Genomic DNA, 20,341 nt, shown 5'->3' with positions numbered 1-20,341 from the left:
CGAAGATGAAAGGGAGAGATTCAGAATGTGAAACAACGGCAGCGGAGAGTGGGAGGCAGACACAGAGAGGGAGGTGGCGTGGGAGAAAGAGGGAGTGAGAAGGTTAACCAGGAGACCAAAAGGCGGCCGGGCTGTACAATGCTGTCACGTTTTGAAGGCATGAGTTTGGCCTGGGCTGGAAGCAAGGAGCATGGCGAGCAGGGAGGGGCTGGAGAGGTGAGGGCACAGAGAAAAACAAGACGGAGGGCATTGCTGTGGGGAGGGGGGAGGAGAAATGCGACACGGGGCGGAGCCGGGAGAGGGGCGAGTGTGAAGCAGCAGGGGCCTTTGAAGTGAAGCTAAGCTTCACTTCAAAGGAGTGGGAGGAGTGCTGCTGGGGAACAGATGGCGATTTGATGATGTGCACGCGCATTTTAGGTCAATGCGCTTGCGCATTGACCTAAAAGCGCACGGGCACAGCATCAAATCGCCAGTGTAGGTAAACCATGTTTAAGCCCCTATAGTCTCGCTCAATGCGCATGCGCATTGAGAGGCGAGACCTAAAAAGCAGCGCGTTCGGTATGGATGGCTTTATGATAGATCTTTACAGCATCCCGATAGCGATCTTCAGATGACGAATCAAAATCTCTTCTCCAGGACCTTTCACATTTTTTACAAATTCTCCGCAGCACCGCTAATTTTTCGTTGTACCACGGATTAGATTTAGACATGCGATTAGGGGACCATTTAGCTGGGATCAATTTATCCAATGGCTGATTAATCCAATCCGAAAAGGCTAAATTAGCCTTGTCAGGATCCGTCGGCAACACCGGAATGGAGGCCAAAAGATGGACTTGGAATTGATCCCAGTTTCATTTATGCCATGGGAGTTTAAGAGAGTGGGGAATATATAATGTACGCATAGGAGCAATGCCAAAGGGACCAAGAAGTGGTCTGACCAGGCCATAGGTACCAACGGTTGGACCGTGAGAGACGAAATGTTAGTAGAAACAGGGTCCAGCAAATGACTCAGCTGTGATAAACCAAAGGTTCGCTTGCATCTAAATTCGACGGGTGGACAATTGTGTCAGTGGTAAGCATACTTTATTGCTGTTGAAATTGCGTATGCTTACTGCCAACATATAAATTGGGCCGTAGACCTGATTTAGATCTGGGCGGAAAGGTTACTCCGTCACAACGGTGATGGATATCCCATCAACCGAAATATAAATACCATAGGACATAATGGGATTTATATTTTAGTGGACGGGATATCTGTCACCGTTGTGACGGAGTAACCCATCTGCTTAAATCTAAATCAGGCCCTTAGTCTTTATCAGATGCATTTATAGAATATGACGAGCATGCCTGGAATTGCTGTCTCTGAATTTCCAGTTGTTAACATCTAAAGACAATGTTATTTGATTCATGGTAGTGTATATTTGTTATTTATTTACTATAGTGAAAATGGAAACATTCATAAGAAAGAATGTCATTACCCACACCTTCAGTTCTCCAGTATTTGCATCTTCCACAGAAAGCGTGTTTGCATCATCGACAAAGCACTTCACACACAAAAACCCTTTTACATGTCCAGAATTCTCTACATATCTAGAGTCTTCATGGAACACAGAAGCAAGTGTTACTTAAGGCATAAACCGCCGTGTTCAGAACCAAACAAGGGTCAAAACAATCCTTACCAGCTACAACAGGAAGCTATGAAACCCTTTGCAATGAACATCTTTGTACAGTGTCTTCAATCTGGTCTTTGAGAAAATAAATAAATACATTGGTTAAGTAAATAAGTGCCTGGACAACCATGTTTTACAGTTGCTGGCAGGTTTTCACCTTTGAAAGCTGACAGCAGAGCTGAAATATGGCTGATAATATTCACCAATAGGGTTAGGCTTTGTAATAACATTATTGCGATAGAAACTGAGCTCTTCCGACTTTCTAGGTATAATTCTCCAAGAATCAGCAAACATTCTGCAGAGGTCCAGAGAGGCCCAACTCGTCAAGGCAGCTGAGGCTTGCCTAGTTGGGATTAGTCCTTGATAACAGATGTACATACTCCCTTCAATGTTTTAAGACATTGCTCACACTACAAAAATACTGGCAATTAGTCAGACGTTCAAAGGAAATACAACAATTGGCATATTAAAAAGAATAGGAAGCTCAGCCTTGGAGATAAATAAATGATACAATTCACCAGTGGTTGGAACAAACGGCGAAAGTGATGGTTTACGTCATGCTGCCGAAGATCAGAATATTGATTTCTCACCATGCTGAAAGACGTATTCGGCCTGGTAAACACTCTGTTTTGAACAGTTAGGTCAAATTAGTCCAATATTCATCAAAATGCCTTTTCTTTATGCTTGCTCCTCTGTCACCGTTAATTCCTCACAGCTACCCATCCTGTCTCCTTCAAACCCCATTACCTCCTGCTTCAGTCACATTTTTCTCTTCCGAATCCTCGGCAACCTTTTTTCTTTACCCCTAATCTCAGTCTCTTAGTCTACCCATTTATTCTACTCCTCCCTCTTCCAGTTCAGTTTCCTCCCTACCCTTCTTTATTTCTGTTCTGCCCTCTCTTCAGCGTTGTGGTGAACAGAAGAACTACTGAGACCTATTTTGTTTTTAACTCCCAAGCCCTTCTGGTGTGTTCATTTATTTTTAATCACTCACACTTTCAAATACTTATTTTTTAGGAATTGCGGATTTCCCCCCTCACCCCGGAGTGGGATTCAATCCAGGACTGATTGATTAGGACTGCCATTTAGTCAATTTATTAAAAGCATAATTCACCAAGTTGACTGTTTGCACATGTGACGTTAGTCAACTTGCATTAGTCAGATGAGTATTCTGTCATTTAATTGTTGTTTAACGCTGTGCACTGCCATGAATGATACAAGAAATGAGCATAAAGGAGAAAGATGGCCACTTCACTTCATGTCCTCACGAACAGTGTTTACAGCTGTTAGCTTTAAACCAACAACACACTGCTATCAGCTGTAATTATTTCAATAGAAACAAACTATAAATTACAACATTAAGCTTTTACACGAATCCATGATTAGTGTGTGTTGGGAACTCCATAAGGGAAGCTGATCGAGGGTATGAGTAGGAGGAACAAATACATTTTATATGCTGCGACAAGTTTCAAATCCCCCCACGAACCAGTACAATGTTGAAAGTAGCAGCAAGACTTGCAATGAACGAATTATATCAATCTTCAAATGAAGAACGTAATGTCACAGCAGGGTTCACCCACAACAACCACTCAAGAATAAAGAACAAAACAAAATTAAGTTTGTGCAAAGCCACTTCGGAGCTGAAGAGCTAAAGATATGAAATGAATAAGAGGCTAGAGAAAATCAATAAAACATTGAAATAAAAATACTAGAGTGGGTCACTGGACGGGATGAAAACAAGCATTGGCACAGCCAATAGGTCTCACCTCTGCAATATTCATTGACTTTGTCAATGTTATTAAGATATGTTGCACAGCAGTGCGGGGATGCTATGCAACATGGCTTAAAGTAAAAAAAAAGAAAGCACTATGACACAGCCAATGTTTACTGCATAATATTGTTTTTTTTTTAAGACATGTTGCACAGCAGCTGGCACTGCTGTGAAATATGTTTAAAAAAATCATGAAGGCGGGGAAACAACAGGGGGGAGGGGGACAGAGCAGTAATAATGGACAGCGGGAGGATGGGAAGTATATGGAAATGAATACGAGAGATGTGCGGAGAAGTAGGAAGGTAATACCAGACGGGGACAGGTGGCTGTGGGAAGAAGAAATAGTACCTCAAACACAGCATGAGCGGCGGACCGACACTAATTAAGTTGAATCAGTCTGTGCTTGGTCCGTGCTCCACAAAAAGGAACAGAAGTGACGATTGGCCTGTGCTGGCCAACAATGAGGCTGCAAAGAGAAGTGACACAGAAGCCAACAAATCATAAGTAATAGGCGGGCTCTAAGCCCTTCATTGTAAACAACAGTGTCTTGCAAGTGAGAGTGTATACACAGCATGCCCTGTCGCAGGCTCGACCTAAAAAGAAAATGTATTCATGGTACATAGAAGCTTACATTTATTATCTGTCAAAGGTGAAAGCTTTAACATTTGTTGTGAAAGCCTACAACTGTAAGGAAAGACTGAAGAAACTATTTATGAAAGTTATCATCAGAAAGGATGAATTCTTACATCTACGTTGAATGCATATGCATGATGGTCATGGGATCCAATGAAGATAAAGCCAGTGGAAGGATCGACAACAGGTGAGCTTTTCACTGCATTCTCAGTGATAAAGGTCCAATAAGTTTCTCCATTTTGCCTTTTGAGAAAATAAACGACTCCATCATAAGAACCTGAGAAGCCAAAACAAACAACATTATGTTGTAAAGCATCCCTACTAACACTTAATTACAAATACAACAAACATTTGCAATGCAATAGGTCTCGCATTTGTGAAAGTTAGAGCTATTGTCGTAGTAAATGACAATGTTTTTTAATTATGTTTTTTGATTGCAGTGGAGTGATTTACAGAAAAAGTGTGTTCCAAAGCCATGCGTGCGCCTTGGAGTTGTCGGACAAATTGTTCTTTTCCATATAAAATGCAGTACTGGAGGGAAAACAACATGTATCAGAATGCAACAGGGAACTAGAAACTACACACGTGCAACACAAAAGACGTGATTTCTGTTTCCTTTTGTGTGAGTGTACAGCAGGTAACTCTGCACGAACATACATGCAGTACACACACAGAGAAATCATAGTGTACAAACATAGCACACAGAGTGTGCAAACAGCATACAGTGATCACCCTGTTCACCTACTCTGGCCATAGAAGCATTATGCCCACAGATAACGCAAGGTACAAGACGTAATGCTTGTGACGTGCACCCAGAGCAGACGGCACATAAACACTCACACAGGAGACTACATGTACAGCATTCACAAAAGGGGCGCACGCACACAGTATATATGAGGTATGCCTAACAGATGACGGAGGGAACGCACACAAAAACACACGCAGAATGCATTCCATTAGAGTAAACCCCACCAGTAATCACAACCGCTGCATGAGAGCTCTCGATGACCAGCGGAGGAACTTACTTGTTTGAGCCATGCAAATTACTGTCTCCGTGGTGGCATGGAGTTGGGCGAGCCGCACAGAAGAAATGAAATGCACAGTCACCATTGTTGAAGTTGAAGTGTGGGATGCAGCAGAGCCGCTAGCTATACCAGCCTGGCCATGGCAAGTGAGCGTGGAGAGGACCGGAAATCCTGTGCCAGCAAGCGACCTCCTCTAGGTGTCATGATTAGTACATGGGTGGGGGTGAGTGTGGGGGAGCGGGATGGGGTCAGATAGGGGGGCTGTGACATGGAACAGTACTCGGGATGAGTGAATGAAGGCGTAAGATAGAGTTTGGTGAGCTGTGCAGAAGAAAAGAAAGGCACAGCCGCCATTGTTGAAGGTGAAGTGCGGCGTGTCACACTGTTTTAAAAAAAACATAATATAAAGTGCGGCGTACTGGGCTGTTTAAAAAAAACTGTGCTGCAACGCTAGGCGAGACCTAAAAATTAAACAAGCTGTACTTGTTCCCATTGTTTGGATTGTGATGATCACAAGTGTAGTCCTGAGGGGGACTCTTCAGCTTACCATTAGCTTTCAGCTGAAGAAAAGCAAGTGAAAATCTCCAAACACGATGTAATAATTCAATCAAAGATGTGTAAAAACATTTGGTATGCATCAGTCCCCATTTTTGGCTCCTTCCAAAAGTGAAGCTGTGGACTGGCTGAGGCCTGGTTCCTCTTCTCTGTGGTTTACTTTCCCAAATTGTTGTGTACCCTGAGGAGTGTGGCCGGCCTTCTGAGGTCTCCACTGTGGTGCTCTGACCACAAAGCTCAAAATAGCCATTAGCTGAAACTCTCATCTTTTGCTGCTGCGCGTACACTGTTCGGTGATCACTGATCACTAGAGATCAAGAATATCAGAACTCTACACCTTGCAGAAACATACTGTGCAAAACAGTGCCGCTCAATCGTTAGAATGTGAGGACTCACTATACAGGAACTGTGAGCGCTGGAGCTGGGTGATCCACCTCCTGAATTTCAAAGTTTGCGCATGTCAAATTGAGAAACACTCAGTGTCTATCTAAGGGTTGGGAAGTAGTCAATACAATGTTGTTACATGGGGGGGGGGCTCAAAACTACTCCTGTGTCAATAGTGTTACTGGTCCCGCTGTAAGTGCTCTAGGTTGTCTTTTCACTGGGAAGATATTCCATGGTCGATGTATGGTTGCCCGGTTTAGCTTTGTTTGCTAGCAATTAGGCTGTTGCTCCCTGCTCGATCAACCATGGGCAGACGGTGGTCAAGTCCCTTCCGCCATGCATTGGCATCTCTAGGCATTTGGTATGTGACAAGATTAGCTTGATCCTTAAAGGATCAATGGCATGTCTGGAGTTAGAATATTGTATTCAGGGACTTAAACAGAGCTGAATTTCAGAATGATTGCTAGATAATAGTACCTGGTTGCCTCTTTCTTGGAGGATCTTTGCAGGTCTTTTTATGTTCTGATATAATAGAGCTGGTTTTGATGCACACCAGGTTATCTGGCATGTGTAATTAGGGGTGACCAAGTAAGAATGTAAGGACTGTATTGCAGATTTCTGCATCAGGCTTCACTATCTGACCAAAGGGCCTTCCAAGAGCCTCAAAGTCAGTATGGAACATTGGGATTGAACACTGGAGTCATGTCAGTGAAATACTAGGGCGCAATTCCCATACGAGTACATGTGTGATGAATGTCGGTTACATCATGCACATCAGGACCTTCTGCTTATTTTGCTTGGAGACAGTTCAGCAGGTTGATGATATCAGCTGCGCATAATCATTGGAGATTTCTACCAGGATCAGGATGATTTCACCAGTATTGACCCAGACAGTTCATTGCTCCTGTTGGTGCAGAAACCCTCTAGTGTCTATGATTTGTGTTGATCTTGCACCATGGTACTCACCAATTCCTTATGCCTCTGCTATTGGGTCCCAGCAGGAGATATTGCGTATTCCTAGCTTGGCAGTGTAAATTAATCAATTCCCCTCCTGCCCCAAGTCAAGGATATGGTTCAACCATCCTGCTGGCTCAAAGTCTGCTTTTAAACATGATGTATTCACCATCTAACTATCTCAGGTAATGGACTACCTAAACATTAAATTTGTCCTTTAAACTGGTACAGCGTTGTAAGTGGAGGTGAGAGTAAAGGCAGTGAGCAAGTATTGTTCTAATGACCTATCCCCTGCTACAGAGACTTCTGACATATTCAGTTTTCTAGTTCTTACAGTTTTCTTTCATGTGCAGGCTCTTGGTCTCTTGAGCGACTCTGCCCTCACTCTCTTATGCTATCTTCCTAACAAGCTTACCCTTTCAAACAGCTCCTGCTAGGTGTGGCGAAGAAGTATAGCTTACCTTTCTTGAGGATGTTCTGTTGTCATAAATGTTCCTCCTATGCCTTCCTGTGGACCTAATTACCTCTTGATAGTAGAAGCACAATGTCAGCTGCTGGAAAACGCAGATAATATTTGTAGTTTTCACTTTCTTTAAGACTGAGAGAACTTGGTTTGTAGCTGTGATACACCATAGTGGCATTGCTGTCTAGTCTATACTCCTGCAGCACTTTGAAAGATAGATAGATCTAGTTCTCCTTCACTTGATTCCTGAGCCTGATCGAGCCAGGTTCATGAGAGGGCCTGACAGGCTGTACCTTGGTGCACATTCTCTGTCAACTTGGAGGTATAATTTTCCAGCTAGTTTGGAGCAGATGCTGATACTTTTTTCTGGAATGACTGCAAGAGTTTGTTTCATCAGTGTAAATGAGGAGGTAAGCATGGTACGCCATACTTCTCATCCAAGTAAAGAGTTGGTTGATAAGGCACTGCTCAGATTGGTTAACCAGAACTTTCCTTACAGCAGTTCTTTGTCTTAGCACTAGCTCTTACAATCCATCCTCCATCCCCAAGTTCTTCAGTCTAAATCATAAGGGAGCTTGTATAATTAACCCCTTCCATGCACATGACGAGCTCAGCTCGTCATGCAGCACAGTGCTCGTGTGCTTATGACGAGCTGAGCTCGTCATGACCACACCCGTTTTTATTGCTGTCCAGCACAGCAGGGGAAACTCTCAAGCAGCGATGAGGCTAGCCATGAAGCATGGTAGTTGAAGCCTTTACAGATGACATTTCCCAAAGACAGGGACAAAATGAACATCTTCAGCAATTACTGGCATATACTCCAAACTATTGGTTAATACCTCTCTCTGGTTTAACTTCGTAACTGCTTTTGAGCAGGACGTTCTATCACTCTTTGGTAGATTTAATCCTGTCACTCAAGCACAGATTCTCTTCACCACTCTGGGAGGACACCATGGCATAAGCAAGTACAATGTCTCTCCTTGCTCAATTGTCTGCAATCAGGTTTTTGGCAAGGCACAGTACTGAGATGTTTTTAAAGATTTTTTGGCCAAGCACTTTCTGATTCTCATTCCATACTAGTGCTATTCTACGAGTCCTTAGCCTTTCACAAAGTGACTCTTAGAACCCCTGGCCTTGCTAAGGTCTCAGCATTTGTCTTTTAGATAGTTCAAATCGAAGAAAAAGTGACTTAATCTATCAAATGTACTCTGCAATGCCGCTGTGTTCTTTTTTAGATCTGGCTATAGACAAGTTTAGTTATTTAATAGACCTCATGTCTTCCAATTTTCAAAACAACACCACAAGAAGTACAGAGAGAGAAAGGGCATTTTGTCAGCATGCTTAAACCATTGGTTATATATATATATATATATATATATATATATATATATATATATATATATATATATATATATATATATATATATATATATATATATACCGAAAGCTAAAGTAAGTCTTGTGACATATATATATATATACAGGTTCCGAAAGCTAAAGTAAGTCTTGTGATCCTAACCTATACCCAATAATGCAAATAAAGTGGTTTTCTGCTCACATGTTGACACTTTCTGTTGGTTAGTTAGCTCCTAGAGAGACAAGATCACCCGATTTTGTTCCATTTAACTTCTTCAAATCAGTTTTGCACTCATCTGGATGATACTTTGCCACTCTGCCAAGTTTCTAGATTCCGCGATTTTCTGTGTTGACTTAATTTTTTACTAACTTCACCACTTTCACAGGCTGAGTGAACTTAGAGCCCTTCCCCCTGACTCTTGATTTTTACCCAATCCCCTACACATACATCAGTTACCTTGACAGCTTTACTTTTATCATAATGCACTTTTTATCACACTCTTTTTCTCTCTCTTCTTCCAACTACCAGCACTGAACATATATTCCTTCTTAAACAAACGTTTTTCATTCGCCCACACAGAGTACAAGACACAATTAGCTGTATTCTTCCTAAATACCATTCATTGAGGTATAGAGTCAATTTATATATTCTCATCTTTTTTTCCACTCATCCATACAATTTTAACAACACATTAACAAATGTTGTATGAATTCCTTTAACCCCTTGTAAATGCTTTATCACGCCATTAGACTCAGGATGATATATAGCTGCCTTTTTGTGTTTTATTCCGCTTACATGAAGAATTCCTCCATGACCTCAGATGTAAATTGCACTCCATTATCTGTTAACAAAGTGTAGGGAAAAGGCTCCCCTCCCAAATAACTCAATGACTCTATTTAATTCACAATCTTTAACTCTGGGCAACTTGATTACATATCCATACAAATTATGAAATACTTGCCCAAAGAAATCCCGATGGGACCAACAATATCTAGAGCAATATCAACCTACAGTCCCAAAGTAAGTTTCATAAATCCATGGGGGGGGGGGGGGCGCTAGGTGGCGCACTAGCAGATGGCCGCCCTGTAGCGAGCTCTTGCCGCCCGATGTAATTAATCCTATAAATATCCTCTTTTTTGGCCTGATTGGCAGCATCTGGCAACCCCGATTGATTGTAGACACTGTGCTGCGTCTGCAGACCGAGTTTCGCCGCTGTACCCTGCATGCTGACCTTAAGACTGGCGACGGAAGATAGCACCACACCTGGCAGTGGAACCTCTGGTGCGGAGGGACCGGCCCAGCAGCTACCTGACACCGAGGCTGTGGCGAGGCTGGCTAGGCCGCGACGGCCGCGTTTCCTCTCCGTGATCGCGACAGATCCCGCCGAGCTGCCTGAGGCGCTGGAGCGACTATCTGCAGTCTACTGCGGTGAGAAGGAGGAGCATTGATCCCTCTGCACGGAGGGGACCGAGGTGCGGACGGCCAATAGCGCAACCACTGTCCTGACCTGCGCCGCGATTCACCAGGGAGATTGCCTGAAGCCTACCAAGCGGCCATTCCGGACCGCTTTGAAACCTGAGAGGGGGGTGAGTGAACACGTATGCTGGCTCCGGATTTGACCCTGGGGATGCGCCCATTCCATGTGATAGTGCTAATTGCCCGCTAGGCGCCTGTGAAGACTACTCTGCCCCCTCCGTCCCCGCCTTCAGATTTGAGGGAAAGCTGCGTAGCTGCGACGTACTGCGGTGGCCTACCGCAGGGATCCGGTCCATCGGGGCGCTCGGTGGAGGAAGTGAGCGTCCTTGCGCCATTTTGTATCCCCACCTGCGAGGGCGCTGTGAGACCTGATAGTCCTTTTTGGACGGTGCCTGGCCGGAAAAACGTTATCATCCCCTATCGCTATTGTGTTCAGGAGCATACAGCTATCCACTCGGGCCCAGAGTGGCGGTGGGACAGCTGCCAGACGGCGGGGCCTACACCTCTACTTTGAGACCTTGGAAGGAGATCGTATCCCTGGTCTGCACGTTTTTTCACCTCCCTGCGATTCGTAACCCCCTAGCCTCTGCGGATTCCGCTTCTGGATCGGAGTAGGGTTGACACACTGTGATCACTGATACATCCGTTAGGCACAATGGGCAAGCCGGACACGCGCCAACCCAAGATCACGTTTGACGCTGCGAGGAAGGCGTCTCGGCCTAGCCAGGGAGATCGCGAACCGCCTGGAAGAGCGGTAGATGACGCGGCGGCGCCCGCCCCTGCTTCCGAAGTCCAGGAAATCCTTAGAGAAGTCCGGCAGGGCTTCGCCACTATTGTTGATAAAGTGGACATGCTAACGTCTCGGATGGACGCAATTGCCCACAAATTGGATGGACATGAAGAGAAGATCACAGAGGCGGAACGCCGCATCTCTGATACTGAGGACGTCTCTGCCACTCACACAGCTGTCTTGCATGGACAATCTATTACGCACCATAGCGGCAAAGGATTTGGAGGCGCGCAGCCGCGCAATAACATTCGCCTTATTGGAATTCCAGAGTCCACTAACACTGGGCGTATGGAAGACTACGTAGAGAAGTTGCTTCTGGGTACTGATGCTTTCTCTGCCCAATTTATTGTTGAACGGGCCCACCGCTCGCTGGCGCCCCGGCCCAAGCCCGGAGACACCCCTTGCCCAATAATAGCACGCCTCTTAAATTACAGGGACCGCGATGTGGCATTACGAGCGGCACGCAGCGGGCGAGAGCTGGCTTATAAATGACTTACCTTTTCCATATACCCAGACTTCACTCCTATGGTGCAGGAGGAACCCGTAAGTTTTTAGACGTCAAGGCTAAATTGCGCAAAGCACAGATTGACTATGCGCTTCTGTACCTGGCAAAATTGCGGATTACTCATCAGGGGAAGCAGCGGTTCTTTACGAAGCCACAGCAGGTGGAGGACTTTTTGAAATACCTGAAAAGATTGAACAGGCAGGAAGCGGATGCAGATGATCCTCGAGATCCCTCGTTGGCTGACGCAGATATGGAACATTAGTAAGACTCATGCATTCTTTAACTTTGGACTGGGGGCAGTGTTTGGACTTGCTTTGCAATGTTTGATGATATGCGGACTGTTCAGATCCTACATGGTTGATTCAAGGTGTGCCTCCCCCTGGATGCGTATAGTGGGAGGGCTGGCCCCAGGGGTCCTTCGATGTACAGTACTCTTTTGACCCAAGATGTGTCTCCCCCTGGATGGGTATGATGGGAAGGCTGGCTTCATGGCCCCTTTGATATGCAGTCCTCTTTTATGAGAATAATTGATACCCGTCCACTTGCAGTTCTGTCTTGAGATGTCCCGTAGACACTGGTCCATTTGCTGTTTTATGTGGGGGTGTCTTGGATGACCCAATGTGTGCCTAGTCATTTAAATGTCGGGCACCTCCATCTACTTGCTCGAGGCCTGGCTTCTGGCTGGTATGATGGCGGCGAGGTTGTGTTGCCACCTTTGACGGCCCCCTAAGGGCATTACCCTGATTTGGTCCACTAAAGGAGTTTAGTGAGACCCAAACTGTTGTTGTTCTTTTTGTTGGGGGGGTGGAGGGGGTACAAGGGGGTGGGAGTAGGGTACTGGCATGATTGGGATGCTACAGTGGGTGGGGAGGGAGGGGGGTAATGGGATTGTGTGAATGTTGTGATGGATGGTTGGATGTGCTCTTCTGCGCACTTTTTGTTTCTAGACCTGCATTTGCGGAGTGGTTTTTCACATCCTACCTTTTTCCTTTGTTTTTAAATACCGCACTCTTGTCTGGCTACACATGCTCAAATTTGTATCCCATATACACGATGGCTCATAGGGGGACGCCACTGAATATCCTTACATGGAATGTCCGGGGGTTGGGGGACCCACGAAAGAGACGACAGATTATAGCCTACTTAGACCGCCACCACATACATATAGCGATGTTACAGGAAACCCATCTTAGCCCCTTACGGGCCCCTGCCTTTGCTTCCCGTTGGTCAATACACTGAGTTTTCTCCTCTTACTCTACCTATTCCAGAGACACTGCCATACTAATTAAGAATAATGTGCCTTTTGCTGCGGTGGGTTCCTTCGTTGACGACCAGGGGAGGTTCTGCCTCATATGGGGATGATTGGGACAGACATCGGTGACCCTAGTATGCTGTTATGGCCCCAACATAGACTCCCCGGCATTTTTCTCTTCCCTATGGGATAAAATAAGCGAAATTGGACCGACCAATGTTATTTGGGGAAGGGATTTTAATGTCACTTAGGATCCTGCTACTGACAGATCTAATCCCGCACCACACCACCGCACCAAAGCTGCCGCAACACTTCATGATATCTCTGATAATTGTTTGTTAGATGCTTGGTGACACGTCTATCCACTTCGTCCCGAAGGTACACATTTCACTGCTCATGCCGCCTCTTGGGCGCGACTTGACTACTGGCTCTTGTCTCGAGGCCTGGGCCCGCTGATTAATGCAACACAACACTTAGCCAGGACATATTCCGACCATGCGCCTGTCTTGCTCACTCTTTCCCCCTCGGCCTTTGAATGCCCGCATAGTGCATGGCGGCTAAATACGCGTATGCTGTTAGATGATGTCTTCCGAGCGGAACTGGAAGATGAGATCCGAGACTTTTTTGAGATTAACAAAGGATCTGTGAAGAGTGTGGAAACAATTTGGGAAGCATTCAAAGTTACCACTAGAGGGGTGTGCATATCTAAGGGAACGGGTGTATTATAGAGCATCACTTCTACACTTCAGAGACTAGAGCTGAAACTACGTGTGCTTGAAGCTCGCCTATCCAGCCGCCCAGATGGGGACACTCAAAGGAAATTTAGAGAGACGCTAACGGAATACATGGAAGAAGCAGGAAGGGAGGTGCGCTTTAGGGGCAAACACTGGGTGGCGCGTCGATATGGGGAGGGGGAGTGCCCTGGCAGAGCTCTCGCTGATGTGATTAGGCATCCAAGACACTCCAATTATATCATTGACTTAGAACGGCAGGATGGCACGAGATGCTGGGAAACCGCTGCTATCCTGGATGAATTTACCAACCACTACACCACCCTATATACGAGCATGGGTCAGCGCGACCTGGATTTGGACTCCTACCTAGGCGATGTAGCCTTGGGATGGCTTAGTGATGTGCACCAGGAATTCTTAAGTGCACCATTCGAACTTAACGAAGTACGTGACGCCATTATGGGCATGCAATCGGGCAAGGCCACTGGCCTGGACGGCATCACTGGACAGTTCTCCTCTCGATGACGGAATATCTGCGGACTGTGCTGGATTCTGGTCAAACTCCGGCACTGGTGTTACTTGACCTCAGTGCCGCGTTTGACACAGTCTCCCACACAATACTGTTGCAACGGTTGGGAGATGCAGGTGTCTCTGGCATAGCACTCGAATGGTTCCGGTCTTTTCTGGCAGATCGCTCATTCAGGGTTGCCACTTTGCCCTTTGAGTCTAAACCTTACCCTTTGGAATTGGGAGTGCCTCAGGGATCGGCATTGAGTCCCACATTATTTAATCTTTATGTGCAGCCGCTGGCTGTGGTCGCCAAGCTTTGGGGTATGACTGTTGTCTCCTACGCTGACGACACGCAGCTGGCGGTTACTCTTAGTGGGAACTCCGATCTCGATGCCCTTAGGTTTCGAAATGGTCTCCTGGCAGTGGCCGGCTGGATGACAGCTAACTGTCTTCAGCTCAATGCCAAGAAAACGGAGGTCCTGATCGTGGGCAAGCAGAGCAACCTCTGGAGCGATAATTGGTGGCCCCCAGAGTTAGGTATCACTCCTACCCCGGTCTCGGAGGTTAAAAACCTAGGTGTCTGGCTAGACCCGGCCCTTACTTTCTGTGGCCATACAAAAAAAGTAGCAGCGACCTGCTTTGGGATTCTACGTGGTTTGAGGCCCGTAGTAAAAATCTTTGATGCCCCTACTAGGCAGTTGATTATTTAGGCAAGCATCCTATCCCGACTTGACTACGCCAGCTCACTCCTGTTAGGGGCCAATCAAGCGGAAGTTGCCCGGTTACAGCGTGCACAGAATGCTGCGGCTAGGGCCGTGGTAGGTCTACCGAGGTTCTGCTCTGCAAAAGGAACTATTCGTGCACTCCACTGGCTACCGATGGCGCAAAGGATTGACTTTAAGACCTTATGTCTCTCCTTTAAGATTCTCAAATTGTCCTCCCCTCGGATTCTTGAGAATCTTCTTACCCCCTACGTCCCCTCTCGATCTCTGAGGTCTTTTGGCCAAAATCTGGTTGTTGTCCCATGGTTTAAGTTCTGCAGAGCAGGTGGACGATCCTTTCAAGTTTTAGCTGCTAAACTCTGGAATTCACTTCCATGTCATATTTGTGCTCTCAATGACTTGCTTGAGTTCAGGAGGGCTATTAAAACTTTTTTGTTCCCTCCCGCACCTTAGTATTTTGTCCCTTCTGGTTTTTCTGTTGTTCTCTGTAGTGTTGTGTTTCTTCTGCCTATCCTAAGCGCCGGGACGCCCCTTTGCTGGGGCAGCTGTGCGCTATAGAAGTCCTTTTAACATAACATAACATAACATAACACATGTGTGGCTCCTATCGCCCCCTTTCCTTACTTAATTGTGATGCCAAGATATTGGCGAATCTCATTGCCAACAGACTGACATTATTGCTCGACCGCCTAATACTGCCGGACAAATCTGGGTTTGTCCCAGGGAGATCCACCTCTCATAATTTACGTACGCTTTTTACTGTCCTGGACACTGTATCCCCTCAGCTTCCCTCTGGCGGCGGTGTTTCTCGACGCCACAAAGGCGTTCGACTCTGTCGAATGGGACTATCTGTTTGGTGTCATGCAAAAGATGGGCTTCCCCTCCATATTTATTTCATGGATCAAGCTCCTATATTGTCAACCAGGCGCTAAGGTGCTGATCAATGGCCAAATGTCCATGTCCTTTCCAATCGCCCGGGGCATCCGGCAGGGATGCCCCCTGTCACCTCTTTTATTCTCGCTAATCACTGAACCACTGGCGGCTAGGCTAAGGCAATGGCATAATGATATGGCTCTGCGATGTCACCTGCGACAGATCCTTGTTTCTATGTATGCCGACGATATTACGCTTTATGTTCGTGATCCCTGCACCAACCTCAATGTGCTCCTCCGAGAGTTTGTTATCTTTGGCTGCATATCTGGGGTCCAGATTAATTGGGGGAAATCATGCCTCTTTCCTCTTATAAACTCGACATTACGCTTCCCTCTAGATTATCCACTGAAATGGTGCGACGACGAATTCCGTTATCTGGGGATTGGAATTACAAGAGATAAGGATGAACTTATTAGGCTTAATTATGGTGTAGCGCTTACGCATATTACTGACAAGATATCCCGTTGGATAGGGCTCCCACTGTCACTGGCTGGACGGGCCTCTTTGATCAAAATGGTCATACTTCCACAACTGCTCTATCTTTTCCTTAACATTCCGTACCATCCAGGGCGCCATTTCTTCGTATTGTTAAAAACTGAGTTGATTAGATTGGTGTGGGGGGGAAAGCAAGCTCGCCTACAATGGTCGACACTCACCAGGCCCTACGCTGCAGGTGGTTTTGCCATCCCTGATCTGGAACTATGCTACATTAGCGCACAGGCCCACTATCTATACTATTGGGTGCGACACCACCAATTTATGCCTCACATAGCTGCCGAATATTGGCTTGCGCACCCGATTCCATTGGATGGGGTGCTATTTGCTGAAATCCCAGCTAGAGAACGTACTCAGAACACTGTGAATGCCACGGTCACTGCGTGGCGCCGCATTGTGACCCTATTGGGAGCGGACTCACTATATTCCCCGCTTTTACCACTGACCTACCATCCTGCTATGCCTCTGCTGCAGGAAACGATCTTTCATAACTTTAAGGAGAGGGCTGCACTTGTAACTTGGGGAACCTTGTACAATAATGGACAATTCCGTACTTTGGATGACCTCTTTCCAAACTTGACTCACGCCGCTAGATAGCTACCTATATTTGTGACTTCGACATGGAATCCGAGCCTTGTATGAGGAGTTTCCGGCAGAACCCCCCACACTTGCACCTCCCCACTTATTATTGCAGCGTGAAACGCCTACAAAGCTAGTCTCTTTATTGTACCGCACCATCCAGGAGCAACAGGTGAAGCCTACTCCGCAGGCCCGATTGAGATGGAGTGAGGAACTTGAGGTTGAAATCACTGATGACCAATGGGAGTTTTGTTGTATCCAGACTGGGCGTGTCTCGGCTAGTAGCAGATTGCCCATTATACACTACAAATACCTTCACAGGTTATATTACACACCGGCCAAAATGCATCGGTTTCGATTGCGAGACACAGACACCTGCGATAGGTGCCATGCGTCCAACGCAGACATGTTACACTTGGCCTGGAGTTGTCCGATGGTCAGTGCCTTCTGGGAAGAAGTCTTTGAGGCTCTGCATCGGATGACTGAGATACAACTGGACGCTACCCCACTAGTGGCACTACTTGGCTATGTCCTACCTGTCCCTCCGTCGTCTCGAAAATATATAGCATTGGCGTTACTAATGGATAAGAGGCGAGTAGCGTGCTGTTGGGGAAGGGGCAGAGCGCCCAAATTTAAGGAATGGCTAGATGACATGACCTATTGTCAGGAACAGTTGTCAAATTATGCTGAATTACTGCCTCCTTCCTCTCGACCTCGTGACATTTGGTCACCTTTGACAACTTATCTGTCAGCCAGTGCGGCAGACACTGATACGGCGAGCCTGGCCGCCCCCCCCCCCCTCCTTGTAATAACACCACCCTTTGCACATGATTCAACAGTACTATGACCATTGCTCCACACTCAAAGATGAGGCTAGGCACCAACGGCAATGAGAGCTCCCCTATTTAAACTGATTATTGAACTCCTGGGACGGAAGAGTTCCCCCCACCCCCACCCCCCCACTTCCTGTATGTTCCTCCTTGAGCAACCTCATTCGTATACTGGATTGCGTGTTTTGTCTGAGAAGAGTGCAGTGCATATTGAACACCTGTGTCCCCATTTCTTTCTTCTTTTTCTTTGAATTTCATCCACAGAATGCAAATGTAGGATTACTATTAGCTCATGTTCCAATGATACATGTTACATTGCAATGACTCTTCACTGATTATCTGACGCGGCCGGCCCGTAGTGGTTGTAGGCGACTTGCTGTGTACCACAATGCCTGATATTTGTGTTTAATATGATTTATTATATTTGACGGAGGCCGGCCACCCTGTGGATGTAGGCTAAAAGTACCTGTGTTTGTTGTGTTACCAATAATAATTTAAAAATTTTTTTTTAAAAAAGTTTCATAAATCCATTTCAAAAGGTTGTCGCTGTTGGCACATTTAGAACAATCCCTCCAAACTCTCTCAATTTTCAGATCCATTCTAAGCTACCAATAATCTTCTCTGACCTTGTTACTTTGGGTGTGTGTTGAAATTGGTAGCTAAATAATACTCTGGCAGGCCTACCCACCTCCTAAAATAATACTAGATTTATTGCTTTTATTACTGCATGCTTCTTCTTTATCTTGCTGGATGTCGTATATCAATCGATACCATAATTGGTGCTGGAGTGCATGTGTACGGCAAAGATAACGCTATCCTATCCATGACTAGCTCAAAGATGCATTATGTGAAGGTGCAGCACAGATTTGTGTAGGTGTGTGCTTGTCCATATTGGACCTGTTCATTATGTGATGGTGACATTTGCAGTGTTGATGCCTCACGGCTAGGTGAACATCTGATAAAAAAATGCATTCCTCCTCCAACGTTGCATGTCTTGCTTCCTTCTGGCCTGTATTTGTTTGGTTAAGTGATGTGTTCGACTGCCTAGGTGCATGTTTTGTTTAGTGGCGCTGTACTTCATGGCCAGGTGTATGTCTGGTTCAGAAATGCTAGTGCATATCTGGTTCGGAGACGCTACACTCTTGCTTTGAGCGTATGGGTGGTCAGTTGGTGTTGCCCTCCTTTGCGTGGCAAGTCTCATTTATAAAGGCTGGCCTTCTGCTGAAGTGCATGTCTAGCTCAGAAATTGTAACTTTCTGTCCTTGTGCATGACTGGTTCAGAGATGTATAGTCACAGGTGCTGCAGCTTTGTGCAGAAATGGAATTGCCCCTAATGGGCCCCTCTTGCTCAGGTATATGTCTGACTCAGAGATGGAGCTCTCAGGCACAACTGCATGTCTGCCTGCGTGAATGTCTATGTTTGTTAGTACTGCCTTACTGCTCAGGAGCTTGTCTGATGTGCTGAGACAGCCTTCTGCAGATCTAGTTCAGAGATGTTGCACTCCAACTCACGTGCATGTCTGGTTCCGAGATGCTGGTGCATTTCTGGTTCTGGGATGCTACCATACACCTTGGATTAAAATTGGTTTGCATGTAGAAGGCATGCTATTGATAGGGTACTTTGATCTGAAACAGCTGTTTATACAGAAATTAGGTTGGCGGATATGGATTTCTTGGGGGGGGGTGAGGGGTTAAAGATAGTCTAAGATATAAACACCTCACCATCCCTTTGCCCAATGACTGTGCACATCACACTAGACCCTGATATTGCACAATTTTATTATGTAAAAAAAGATATTCTACATAAATTCTCTGTACACGTCTTTAGCATAACCCTAATAATGGTTTAATACCATTTATAAAAATCTTAACTTCATTTAAGAATTTAAAAACATTAAATCAATTGCCATTGACAAATCCTTTACAGCCCAATAACTAGTCATTTTTCTACACAAAGTTTCTATGATGTTGACTATAGAATGTAAAAAAGCACATTTTCAGGCAATGATAGGCCTCGTTCCTGGTACTCAGTCTCTTAGGGTCATTTGCCGGGAGATGGTAGTACAAGTCACTTTAATACATATTTCTGCTGGAACTCTGGTTCATTGGAAAGTTCCTGAAATACAACTGAACTGATACTATATCTATTTACCCACAGTTGATGGTGATGTGAGTATACACTAGTGTTTGCATGGCTTACAATGATATTGCAGCTCATACAAATAATGTTGTTTCCTCTCATGTTTCCATACAATCTCAACAAGCCTCCACAATATTCCTAAAAACCCAGCATGAAAACTGACTTTGACTTCAAATTTCCAATTGTGGATTCTCCTTTTTCTTTTGAAGGACTTTCCTCCTTCTCTTCAAGTGTCTGCATGCCTCCTCTCTCCAAGTTCAACTTACTCAAGTCCCATGCAACCTAAAAATATCATCTATCACATAACAACTACAGTAAATTGCATGGCATAGTTCTTTAAGAGTGGGAGCTACCAAGAGTAAACCGACAGCCCTGACCAGTTCAGGACGACGGAGAAATCCCACTGCTAAGACTTTTTATTGTAACAAAGCTTTACAACCTGACAGTGCATTCACTGCGCACTTTAGTAGGAAAGGGTTCACATACAACAAGTAACAAACTAAACTACCCAACTTTACCCAACTTTGAACTGGATTGGCTTAATAGGCCTAAAATAATCTGCCCGG

General features: G+C 45.5%; 1 protein-coding gene across 1 annotated transcript in view; it reads right to left on the bottom strand.

The window, feature by feature from the left end:
• AASDH (aminoadipate-semialdehyde dehydrogenase) overlaps positions 1 to 20,341 on the bottom strand; it is a 550,271-nt gene that overhangs the window by 143,892 nt on the left and 386,038 nt on the right. Inside the window, exon 12 of the mRNA XM_078678161.1 lies at positions 4,188 to 4,351. Coding sequence (XP_078534287.1) covers positions 4,188 to 4,351 — 164 coding nt within the window. The remainder of the gene's footprint in view (positions 1 to 4,187; positions 4,352 to 20,341) is intronic.

The sequence above is a fragment of the Lissotriton helveticus genome, chromosome 2_2 (genome assembly GCF_964261635.1).
Source record: "Lissotriton helveticus chromosome 2_2, aLisHel1.1, whole genome shotgun sequence".
Lineage (NCBI taxonomy): Eukaryota > Metazoa > Chordata > Amphibia > Caudata > Salamandridae > Lissotriton > Lissotriton helveticus.
Note: the sequence above shows the minus strand (reverse complement) of the source record. Positions and strands in the feature narration are given on the sequence as shown.